This window comes from Salvelinus namaycush, chromosome 41 (genome assembly GCF_016432855.1).
Source record: "Salvelinus namaycush isolate Seneca chromosome 41, SaNama_1.0, whole genome shotgun sequence".
NCBI lineage: Eukaryota > Metazoa > Chordata > Actinopteri > Salmoniformes > Salmonidae > Salvelinus > Salvelinus namaycush.
Genome location: NC_052347.1, coordinates 10,665,093 through 10,678,033, shown reverse-complemented (window position 1 = coordinate 10,678,033; position 12,941 = coordinate 10,665,093). Strand labels below are relative to the sequence as shown.

Below are 12,941 nucleotides of genomic sequence, written 5' to 3'. Positions count from 1 at the left end.
ATTCAATATATGTGATTTCTGCTAAATGTCTTTTAAAAATGAGCTTACAATATAACATTGAGCCATGTATCACCAATATTTAATAAAATAACCACAACAACCAGCTTCACCTGGAATGCTTTTCCAACAGTCTTGAAGGAGTTCCCACATATGCTGAGCACTTATTGGCTGCTTTTCCTTCACTCTGCGGTCCGACTCATCCCAAACCATCTCAATTTGGTTGAGGTCGGGCAATTGTGGAGGCCAGGTCATCTGATGCAGCACTCCATCACTCTCCTTCTTGGTACAATAGCCTTTACACAGCCTGGAGGTGTGTTGAGTCATTGTCCTGTTGAAAAACAAATGATAGTCCCACTAAGCCCAAACCAGATGGGATGGCGTGTCTCTGCAGAATGCTGTGGTAGCCATGCTAGTTAAGTGTGCCTCGAATTCTAAATAAATCACAGACAGTGTCATCAGCAAAGCACCCCCATACCATAACACCTCCTCCTCCATGCTTTACGGTGAGAAATACACATGATCATCCGTTCACCCACACCGCTTCTCACAAAGCTCGTGTTTCTTGGCACAAGCAAGTCTCTTCTTATTATTGGTGTCCTTTAGTAGTGATTTCTTTGCAGCAATTCGACCATGAAGGCCTGATTCACACAGTCTCCTCTGAACAGTTGAGGTTGAGATGTGAATGTTACTTGAACTCTGTGAAGCATTTATTTGGGCTACAATTTCTGAGGCTGCTAACTCTAATGAAGAGGTAACTGCAGCAGAGGAAACTCTGGGTCTTCCATTCCTGTGGCGGTCCTCATGAGAGCCAGTTTCATCATAGCGCTTGATTGTTTTTGCGACCGCGCGTGAATTTTTTTTCCAAGTTCTTGAAATGTTCCGTATTGACTGACCTTCAAGTCTTAAAGTAATGACGGACTGTCGTTTCTCTTTGCTTATTTGAGCTGTTCTTGCCATAATATGGACATGGACTTTTACCAAATAAGGATATCTTCTGTACACCCACCCTACCTTGTTACAACACAACTGATTGGCTTAACTTTTAAGAAGGTACACCTGTTAATTGAAATGCATTCCAGGTGACTACCTCATTAAGCTGGTTGAGAGAATGCCAAGAGCGTGCAAAGCTGTCATCAAGGCAAAGGGTGGCTATTTGAAGAATCTCAAATATAAAATATATTTTGATTGCTTAACATTTTTTTGGTTACTCCATTTGTGTTATTTCATAGTTTTGCTGTCTTCACTAATATTCTGCAATGTTGAAAATAGTAAAAATAAAGAAATACCCTAGAATGAGTAGGTGTTCTAAAACTTTTGACCGGTAGTATAATACAATTGACACCTTCCATTCGATAACTGATGTTAAGGGGGCATTCATCATCATCATTCAGACACGTCTATTTCCTAATAGTTGTTTTCATTTCTACCTGAAAGATATGCCTAACGTTTAACTTCTACCCTATGCCAGGGTATCCCAAACTCGGTCCTGGGACCCACCTGGGTGCACATTTTGGTTTTTGCATTACGTATTTACTGTCAAAAAGCATTGAAGTAAATACATGTAAATGAAGCCACAAAAGACTAAAATAGAGACTTCAGTTTGATAAATTACCCTCCAGCCATATTATTGGTCCTGTGTGGTTCAGTTGGAAATATTGTGGCGCTAGGTTTGTTTCCCTCAGGGATTACATATACTGAAGTGTATGTATTCACTGTAGCGTACATCACTTTGGATAAAAGTGTCTGCTAAATGGCATTTTATTATTAATATTAAAATATGTAACATTAGCAATATTGGTGTGATTTCTATGAAGCTCATGTTGTAAGTCATAGGACGATAATTGTTCATGGAAAACATCCCCCTCTGTATGTTTTCAACATAATCCTTATGACAGCCTGTTTGTGGTTGCGCTACACGTTACATATTTTTGATTTTCTTTTTACATTTCATGAAGATTTCCAAAAGCTCATTGACAATTTAATTGTTTTTGTGTTCACATACAAAACACAAGGACATGCTCCATTAGTTGAAATCACCACCGTGCAACTGATTGTGATCCAAAGCAGCACTCATTGTGGGTCCAACGCATATGATGATGTTCAATGGCCTCGCCTCATTGGAAAACTGTGTACTTCTTCTCAGTCCAAGTAAACAAAAAGCCTTAAATAAATTTAGCTCAAAATAGAGCTTATTCCAGCCACAAAACACTTGGTGTTAGGTAGATAACCTAAAAATGGGCGGATGACCTCATAGTCAACAGATATAATAGTTGGTACTTGATGCAAAGCAGAACATTTCCACCCTATAAAAAGCCCCCACAGAGAATATGTGAAAGATGCAGGCAATGGCAGATATCCCTTCTAGCATGCCTTTCTCTGTCATCACAATGTGTGTGTGGGATATCTAAGAAGGGAGAGGCTAATAGAGAGATGGATTAGAAGAGAGGTGTGTGTGTGTGTGTGTGTGTGTGTGTGATTGCTTTGCCTAAATAAACCCAGACTGTTTCATCACATTGTTTGCTGTAGATCAGGGGAATATATTATGTTTTCATAACTTCAATATTGTAAAAACTATCCGAATATGGACTTTTGTGGGCAGAGAATAAAAAAAGTGGGCTAAGATTTGTCACTCACGTTATTTATTTATTTAACCTTTATTTAACTAGGCAAGTCAGTTAAGAACAAATTCTTATTTTAAATGACGGCCTAGGAACAGTGGGTTAACTGCCTTGTTCAGGGGCAGAACGACAGATTTGTACCTTGTCAGCTCGGGGATTCGAACTTGCATCCTTTCGGTTACTAGTCCAACGCTCTAAACACTAGATGTGTTAAATGTGAGTGAATTAACTACTTTACTATAAAGTCTATAAAGTATTATAACAGTCTATAAAGTATTATTAACTATTTACATACCCTTTTATAAACCCTTTATAAAGTCTTCTTTAAATAAGTGTTAACTCTTTTCTTTTTAGTTTATATAACTAAAGAGAAATTAACAAAATTATGGATTATTATTGTATTTGAAATATTTTTTAAATACAATTGAAAGTTTTGTAACAATTTCTGTAGTATCGTGTTATGAACCATAAATGTTAGTTAAGTAACAACTCACTTTTGATGATGTATTCACTGGTTAGGAATGTCAGTCTACGTGAAGTCCACTGAGGTTTACGAACGGTTAAATCAGCACACTGAACCAAAGATGAGTAATAATACATAGTTTAACCTAAAAGGTTAACCCCAGATTTTCACTCTATTCAATATATGTGATTTCTGCTAAATGTCTTAAATCAAATGGGTTTACAATATAACATTGAGCCATGTATCACCAATATTTTATAAAATGGATCTTTCAAATAAGATTACAAAATGTAGAAAAGTATTGTGCAATGTATTGTATGGAGAACATTCAATTTCAAGGCTGTTACTAGCTGTTGTAAACTCTCAAAAGGCTATATGTTACTTTGTTTGAGAAACAGACAATTGAGAAACAGTCTTTCTAAAGACACTGAGGGATCCAGTCACTGGAAATGTGGATGTAACCTCCGTGGCCTCTGCAGGCTTCTATAGCATGTTGCTGGGTCAGGGGTTTGAACAATGGAATTGGAATTCTTTAGGTTTGGTCAGGTATAAAAGAAAGGGTTAAACCAGGTAGGAATCAGTTCAGGAGCAGCAACCAGCAGCACAGTGAGCAAACATGTCCACCAGCATGAACATGGGCAGGGTAAGTTTAAAACCAAAATATATACTTTAATTTTCATATATTGTAATGTAAAAGACCTCTAGTGCTCTAGCACCCCCAACTACAACATTAAAGTTGAAGTGTGACTGAATAGCATTGCAAATGTCTCAAAAATGTTTGTTTCATAAAACATTTTAATTCCTAGAAATTATCCTTTTTTATTATCAGGTCGTCTTCTATGAGGACGGGAACTTCCAGGGTCGTTCCTATGAGTGCAGCAGCGACTGCGCTGACATGTCCTCCTACCTGAGCAGGTGCCACTCCTGTAGGGTTCAGAGCGGCTGCTTCATGGTCTATGACCGCAACAACTACATGGGAAACCAGTACTTCATGAGGAGGGGAGAGTACTCTGACTTCCAGAGTATGATGGGAATGACTGATATCAGGTCCTGCCGCACGATCCCCATGGTAGGCCATATGATATTTAGTCTGCTGTTAACAGCCCCACTCCAAGTAGCTTTGTGAAGTCCATAATCACACAAATCATATTGGCTCTGTGAGCTTTTCAACAGTCTGATGTATTCAGTAATTCATTCAACATATTCTTATTTCCTACTAACAGCACAGAGGATCCTACAGAATGAGGATCTACGAGAGAGATAACTTCGGAGGTCAGATGCACGAGATGATGGACGACTGTGACTCCATCATGGACCGTTACCGTATGTCTGACTGCCAGTCCTGCAACGTGATGGATGGCCACTGGCTGATGTACGAGCAGCCCCACTTCAGAGGCAGGATGATTTACATGAGGCCCGGAGAGTACAGGAACTTCAGGGATATGGGCATGAGTGGCATGAGGTTCATGAGCATGAGGCGTATCACTGATATGTGCTAGATATGTTATGTTGACCAAATAAAAGTGATTGGTAATCCATAACAATTGAGTGTTCTACATCATTTCAATATTTGGTGTTTTGTGTTTACATATGTAGGTATGATATAATATAGGCCAATTATAAACACTACCGGTCAAAAGTTTTAGAACACCTACTCATTCAAGGGTTTTTCTTTATTTTTTACTATTTTCTACATAGTAGAATAATAGTGAAGACATCAAATCTGTGAAATAACACATATGGAAACATGTAGTAACCAAAAAAGTGTTAAACAATCAAAATATATTTTATATTTGAGATTCTTCAAATAGACACCCTTTGCCTTGATGACAGCTTTGCATGCTCTTGGCATTCTCTCAACCAGCTTCACCTGGAATGCTTTTCCAACAGTCTTGAAGGAGTTCCCACATATGCTGAGCACTTGTTGGCTGCTTTTCCTTCACTCTGCGGTCCGACTCATCCCAAACCATCTCAATTTGGTTGAGGTCGGGGAATTGTGGAGGCCAGGTCATCTGATGCAGCACTCCATCACTCTCCTTCTTGGTACAATAGCCTTTACACAGCCTGGAGGTGTGTTGAGTCATTGTCCTGTTGAAAAACAAATGATAGTCCCACTAAGCCCAAACCAGATGGGATGGCGTATCTCTGCAGAATGCTGTGGTAGCCATGCTAGTTAAGTGTGCCTCGAATTCTAAATAAATCACAGACAGTGTCATCAGCAAAGCACCCCCATACCATAACACCTCCTCCTCCATGCTTTACGGTGAGAAATACACATGATCATCCGTTCACCCACACCGCTTCTCACAAAGCTCGTGTTTCTTGGCACAAGCAAGTCTCTTCTTATTATTGGTGTCCTTTAGTAGTGATTTCTTTGCAGCAATTCGACCATGAAGGCCTGATTCACACAGTCTCCTCTGAACAGTTGAGGTTGAGATGTGAATGTTACTTGAACTCTGTGAAGCATTTATTTGGGCTACAATTTCTGAGGCTGCTAACTCTAATGAAGAGGTAACTGCAGCAGAGGAAACTCTGGGTCTTCCATTCCTGTGGCGGTCCTCATGAGAGCCAGTTTCATCATAGCCCTGGATTGTTTTTGCGACCGCACTTGAAGAAACGTTCCAAGTTCTTGAAATGTTCCGTATTGACTGACCTTCATGTCTTAAAGTAATGATGGACTGTCGTTTTTCTTGGCTTATTTGAGCTGTTCTTGCCATAATATGGACTTTTACCAAAAAGGGATATCTTCTGTACACCCACCCTACCTTGTCACAACACAACTGATTGGCTTAACTTTTAAGAATGTACACCTGTTAATTGAAATGCATTCCAGGTGACTACCTCATGAAGCTGGTTGAGAGAATGCCAAGAGCATGCAAAGCTGTCATCAAGGCAAAGGGTGGCTATTTGAAGAATCTCAAATATAAAATATTTTTTGATTGCTTATGTCAACAAGTGTATTAGAGTCGAGGTCAGGTGCAGGAGAGTAGAGTGATGTAAACAGGCGCACTTTTATTTTAGTTCCAAATACGAGAGCACTACATGCGCTCAAAACAGAGAACATAACAAAAGTAAAGCGCTTAATAAAACACCACAATAACATGAAACAATTACAAACAAAACATGATGGGAAACAGAGGGATAAATACAAGTAGATTGATTGGGGAAATGAAAACCAGGTGTGTATGGAACAAGACAAGACAAATGGATATATGAAAAATGGAGAGGCGATGGCAAGAAAGCCGGTGACGTGGATCGCCGCCCGAACAAAGAAAGTAGCCGACTGCGGCGGAAGTCGTGACAGCGTAACACTTTTTTGGTTACTACGTATGTGTTATTTCATAGTTTTGATGTCTTCACTAATATTCTACAATGTTGAAAATAGTAAAAATAAAGAAAAACCCTAGAATGAGTAGGTGTTCTAAAACGTTTGACCGGTAGCATAATACAATTGACACCTTCCATTTGATAACTGATGTTAAGGGGGCATTCATCATCATCATTCAGACACGTCTATTTCCTAATAGTTGTTTTCATTTCTACCTGAAAGATATGCCTAACATTTAACTTCTACCCTATGCCAGGGTATCCCAAACTCGGTCCTGGGACCCACCTGGGTGCACATTTTGGTTTTTGCATTACTTATTTACTGTCAAAAAGCATTGAAATGAATGTCCTTAAGATGATAAAGAGATATTTTGATGTTAACACTAAAGCATTAGTCAACTTGTAGTGTTAACAAACTTAGCTAATCATACACGTTGTGCTACTCCACAAACAATACTCTAATTGATTGGCCAACATCGAGCCAGTGTACAATAAACGCTAATACATATTGATACAATTTACGAAAGCTTTTCTCTCTACATCATTATACAACTCCAATTACAAAGGTGCCACAGTAATCGTCGATAAACAAGGTAAGAAAGTGTATAGTAATTGCATATAAAAGTAAAGCCAATCAGCAGTGAAAAATAGTAAAATCAAGACAAGTAAATAAATACATGTAAATGAAGCAACAAGACTAAAATAGAGACTTCAGTTTGATAAATTACCCTCCAGCCATATTATTGGTCCTGTGTGGTTCAGTTGGAAATATTGTGGCGCTAGGTTTGTTTCCCTCAGGGATTACATATACTGAAGTGTATGTACTCACTGTAGCGTACATCACTTTGGATAAAAGTGTCTGCTAAATGGCATTTTATAATTAATATTAAAATATGTAACATTAGCAATATTGGTGTGATTTCTATGAAGCTCATGATGTAAGTCATAGGACGATAATTGTTCATGGAAAACATCCCCCTCTGTATGTTTTCAACATAATCCTTATGACAGCCTGTTTGTGGTTGCGCTACACGTTACATATTTTTGATTTTCTTTTTACATTTCATGAAGACTTCCAAAAGCTCATTGACAATTTCATTGTTTTTGTGTTCACATACAAAACACAAGGACATGCTCCATTAGTTGAAATCACCACCGTGCAACTGATTGTGGGTCCAAAGCAGCACTCATTGTGGGTCCAACGCATATGATGATGTTTAATGGCCTCGCCTCATTGGAAAACTGTGTACTTCTTCTCAGTCCAAGTAAAGAAAATTAGCTCAAAATAGAGCTTATTTCAATCCACAAAAACGTGGGTGTTAGGTAGAAAACCTAAAAATGCGTGGAATAACAAGATTTTGCTGCAGTGATATCAGGCACACCATTGGCAAAAACTCAACAAGACAAGAAGTATCTCTGATAAGACTGAAAGGCAAAAGCTCAACAGGATTCAGAGTAAAAAATTCATAGTAAAAACTTAACATCACCCCAACCAAAATGCTAAGTATCCTTGTACACATTTTACAGTGGCCTTCCCATTGAGCTTACATATTACAGTGAAATATGTCTGGGAAATATGTATCGTTTTAAGAGTAAATTGAAAATCCAGTATTAATGTGTGCTCTTTACTTTTTAATGACTGGCTCAACAACTGTTCCATTGGCAAATAGTCTGGGTAGCCATTTGAGGTCTCCTTGGCAACCACTTCATTTATTCACCTGTTGTCAATTCAAACTTGGGCTCTCGAGTGGCACAATGATCTAAGACTCATCTCAGTGCAAGAGGTATCACTGCAATACCTGGTTCAAAACCAGGCTGCATCACATCTGGCTGTGATTGGGAGTCCCATAGGGCAGTGCACAATTGGCCCAGTGTTGTCTGGGTTAGGCCATCATTGTAAATATGAACGTGTTCTTAACTGACTTTCCTAGTGAAATAAAAAAAACAGTGGAATGCCTCCAAGCAATTTCCCCCCATAATTTTCAAGCATGAACCTTTTCAAATGCACATTGCCCTTTGTAAGTGTCAATTGTAAGTCGTATACAGACATCCTTGTCTGACTTGCATACATCACTATTGTACCTTCAATGAAAATGCCATTTAGCATCATCCCCACCTGCATCAATAGGCATTGGATAAACCATCAGAAGTTAAATAATATTTTCTTGACCTTAAAAAGCACTCAAAAAGCATCAAGAGAACTCCATACGTGGTGATATGAATGTGAAATAACATCAATTGCACAACAACCATCACGATTACATGACAATGCAAAATAGTATTCAGTGATTTTACAAATGTTTTAAAATATATTTTTAACACTTATGGTGATTATGGCAATATTTAATTCAGTCCACCCAGTAATAAATAAAATGTAATTGAGAGCCATAAACGTACACCCAAGTGTGCAAGGTTGTTAGGCAGTGCAGCATTGTCCTCTAGTGGTCAAATGGCCTCCTGACAAATGTTCAAAATGTAAATGTAAGACCGCTTCTCTTTAAAAAAAAAAGAGGCCATTTTAACATACTTTATACACAAACCAGGAAGAATACATTACAATGCATTTGGTACATTTAATAGTCCTATGTTACATACAGGCCAAACAGCATGAGAAGCACTGTGGATAGTATGCTGCTTGTGCTATACTAGACCTTTATTCAACAGCATTATCTGCTCTACAGCCTTTATACTGAGGCAACTCCTCTTTTTATTGAACACATCTCCAGCTTTGGTGAATATGCGCTCGCATGGCACAGACGAGGCGGGAACGCTGAGGTATTTCCGAGCCAGCTGGAATAGGTGCGGGTACACCTTGGAGTGCTTCTCCCAGTAGTGCATGGGGTTCTCCACTCGGTTCAGGTACGGGTCACTGAGGTAGTGTTGTACCTCCACCGCTGCATCCGCCGTGCTGCTCTGGACGCTCTGTGTCTCGCCCACTTTACTGTCAAACATCTCCCACAGACCCCCATCGTGGGACTTAGACAGAGATGTTGCCATGGAGATGGAAGCGGTTTCCATTGCCCAGGAGGTGTGGGGTGATGTCGGGGAGGGTGTCGTTGACCCGGTGGTGGACGGCGGTAGAATGTCGTCCTTGTCCGGATTTATCCCGATTAATGAGGCGCACTCGGAGGTGAGGAGCTTCACCGCCTCCTGAGCGTAGCCTTGGTTCCCGAAGGCCAACATTTTGAAGCGCGGGTCTAGGAGAGCAGAGAGAGCCAGGATTGGCTCGGTCTCCACCATACTGCAGCTCGCCTGAAGCTCCCTCTGCAGGTTAGACGCCAGCTGTGTAGCCGTAGGGTGTATGATGGCCCCGTGCTTCTTCTCAAGGGTTATCTTCAGCATCCGGACAAGAGGAATGACCTTGGAGGCCGAGACGCGTTTCTCTGAGGCGAGCTCAGCTGTGGCCTGGTTGAAGGAACCCAGCACTCCGAGACACTGGTGGATGACCTCGTAGTCAGCAGATCCCAGAGGGATGATGTCCGTGTCCAGGGTGCTGAGAGCAGCAGCCACCGACTCCCTCTGATCAAAGATGCGTTCCAGCATAGAAAAGCTACTGTTCCATCTCGAGTCCACTTCCTGGATCAGCTTCTGCTCCGGCCTGCCTAGCTGCCCCTGCACCTCGGCTAACCTCATCTCTGCGTTCTGATTCGACTTGAAGAAAGCCACGATAGCCCGCGCTTGGGAGCGGATGTCCTGCAGCTCCAAAGTAGACTCCATGGACCTCTTAATCACAAGGTTCAGGACGTGTGCAAAAGAGGGCAACTGGAGGATTCCTAATTTCTGAACCGTGGCTACCATATTTTCGCTGTTCTCTGTGACAAATGCAGCGACCCTGCTGTGGAGGCCCCAGCTCGCCACCAGTTGGTTTTTGGCCTCCTCAATGTGGATAACTTTGTGGTTTTCAGGCAGCTTAGAAATCCCAAGGAGGAAAGTGGATAACTGGGCATTTTCTGCTACCAAATGCCCTGTCACTGAAATGTAACTGTGCTTGTCTATAGATGTCCACATGTCCGAAGTCAGGCTGACAAAGTCAGAAATTACCATCTGAGATACAACATTATCATTGATGAATTCACACCGAGACCCCACCATTTTCTTCAGTGCTTGCTTGTTTGGAAGATTGTAGCTTGGGTCTAGCTTTTGGATGAAAGCAGTGAATCCCTCTTCCTCGACTACTGAAAATGGCTGGGTGTCTTTAACCAACATGTTGACGAGGGCATCATCCAGGTCCTCTTGTCTGGTGGTCCTGACTATGAAATTAAACAGTATAATCAATTCAAATTGAATTAGATGTACAATTAATGCTAATCTAAATATAATAATTGATTGAAACAGGATGAAAACTATCAATCCTAAAGGAAACATACCTTGGATGTGGTGTCCAGCAGCAGCATTGTTTGTAAACATTGAGTTTAGTCCTGTAGTACCAGAGTACGATGAGTGGACTCCAGAACTACTAATTATTGAGTTTGAGAACGTTGAGTGGACTCCAGATGTTGAGTTGCTTGTGCTTGAGTGGGCCCCAGATGTTGAGTTGCTGTACCAAGCCTCGCTTGGGTGCCTTGATCGTAGGTGCCTTAACATGGCGGAAGTGTTTTTGTTGAAGCTAAGCCGTTGTGAACAGAGGGCGCACTGGACCTTATTGGGTGTCACTAGAGTGAAGTGATCCCACACCAGTGAGAAGGCTCTCTTAAACTCAGTCATCGTAGGACCTGCAAAATAAAAAAGAAACAACTTTATCAATCATTTTGCCGCAGCAATGTAGTAAACAGATCGAAATGATTTTGGTTGCTGATGGGAAACAACTGTTACTATAGGTGCAAAAATTAGGCTTGTGTGAGCTAAGTGTAACGTTATTAGACAACGTGTAGTGGGCGTGATTTACAATACGAAGGAAAAACAGGAAATCTAGCTAACGTTACATTTCTACGAATCTGAACAGCGCTTGTGTGTAGCTAGCTAGTTGGCTAGATACATAAACTTCAAACAGGGCAGAAAATGAAATAAAAGGATCAGGATTGGAAGTCACATAGCGTTACACCTTCAGCTGACATGATGGGGTTCACACGTCCGGTCTGTACTAGCCATAGAGATCCATTCTATTGCTATGGTGCTAGTAACTAGTTAACGTTAGCTAGCTGTGTGGGTATGTTGAGCAAGGCTTGGGTCTGCTGGACAAGGTAAATGTCGGACAAGTAGCTAGCGTAGTGTCTGTGTTTGGCATCGTCATTTTATTTTAAAACAACAGGAGTGCATGTTTGCAAATATTAACTTACCTTCTTTGATTATTCGTAATGTAATGTAAAATATATAGTCATTGAGCCCTGTGTGCTTCTGAGCGCGCGATTTGATGATGTACGTCGCAGAATTACGTCACCTCCGATTTTCGAACCGGTTTACTGCCAGTTGTGCTAGCCAGCTGTTTTTACCGATTGAGTGGTTGCGTTCGAGCTCATGTCAAGTCCGATGGTCACCGCCTTTCAAAGTGAGTTACATTATGGGGATAACATTGTCCGACTTGCGCCTACATGTCGACTGCATGAACTTTACAGAAATAATGTGATCAAATGTCATTAAGTTTTGACTGCAGTCGACAGCAAGTTTCTGCAGTTGCTCTTCACCAATTTCATCCTGCAGCCATCGCATGAATTATGGGCGGCTCTCGTGTCAACCAGTCATTACAGTGTTGTTGTTTAACCCACCTGAATGTGACCAAAGACATGACTGAAACAGTAATTGATTGTACAATGAACACACATATGATTTCAGTTTGTGAGGGTGTAATATGGGGGTTGGAACAACGTTTATTTCGACATTGTAAAGAAAACTTTCTTTATTAACACTTACATGTTGATCTGAGCCTTGCTGTTGGAAAACCACATTAGTGTCCAACTTTCAGATGTCACAGATGCGCCTCCCCTGACTTCACTCCTTGACTTGTCTTTCGCCTTACTACTCAAACATGCCCAGTGTCTTTTCTAACATTAGCAAAAGTTGTTTCAAATCTTAGTTTCAAGTTTATTCATTTATTGACATCTATTGACAGTCTATATTGTAAACTTTTGTCACAGTTAGTCTATGTGCTGGGTCCGCTCATCCCAGACCCTATAGGCTGGGCAATTCCACGATAATGGAATTAGGCTTTGACTAAGATTTTTCACTTTAAAATGTATTCCAAACAAAAATCATTGATTTCAAAGTTTAACAAACCATACAATTCTATGCACAAGGACAACTTTGAACAATTTGCACAGACCATTTCACAAAAGCACATTCACTGGAAGAACTGTGCAGATGCAAAGTAACAGAATTATGGTAAAATCTCCCCCAGTTTTTTATGCGACCAGATTTTAAAAATATATATCTGCTCTGAATTAAAATTCAAAGATGTCTGCAGAAAGAATGGGATGTCAGCTATGACATGACACCTTGAGTTTGAAAACATCTATTTTGGTTATTGAATTACAGTAGGTGAAGTGGATTTACATCCGGTAACGGTATTAAGGTAACAGAATTACATCATGGGTCCCTGA

At 40.5% G+C, this 12,941-nt stretch overlaps 2 protein-coding genes across 2 annotated transcripts; one reads left to right on the top strand and one right to left on the bottom strand.

Annotated features, from left to right (window-relative positions):
• The first annotated feature begins 3,697 nt into the window (after nucleotides 1-3,697).
• LOC120034426 (gamma-crystallin M3-like) lies at nucleotides 3,698-4,580 on the top strand. Its single transcript, XM_038980977.1, has 3 exons — nucleotides 3,698-3,724; nucleotides 3,911-4,150; nucleotides 4,305-4,580. Exons 1-3 carry the CDS (start codon nucleotides 3,698-3,700, stop codon nucleotides 4,578-4,580), a joined length of 543 nt encoding a protein of 180 aa, XP_038836905.1.
• Nucleotides 4,581-8,553: 3,973 nt separating this feature from the next.
• On the bottom strand, nucleotides 8,554-11,111 carry LOC120034381 (zinc finger BED domain-containing protein 6-like). Its single transcript, XM_038980913.1, has 2 exons — nucleotides 10,776-11,111; nucleotides 8,554-10,658 (listed from the first exon to the last, which is right to left on the bottom strand). Exons 1-2 carry the CDS (start codon nucleotides 10,990-10,992, stop codon nucleotides 9,049-9,051), a joined length of 1,827 nt encoding a protein of 608 aa, XP_038836841.1. The 5' UTR covers nucleotides 10,993-11,111; the 3' UTR covers nucleotides 8,554-9,048.
• Nucleotides 11,112-12,941: the final 1,830 nt, after the last annotated feature.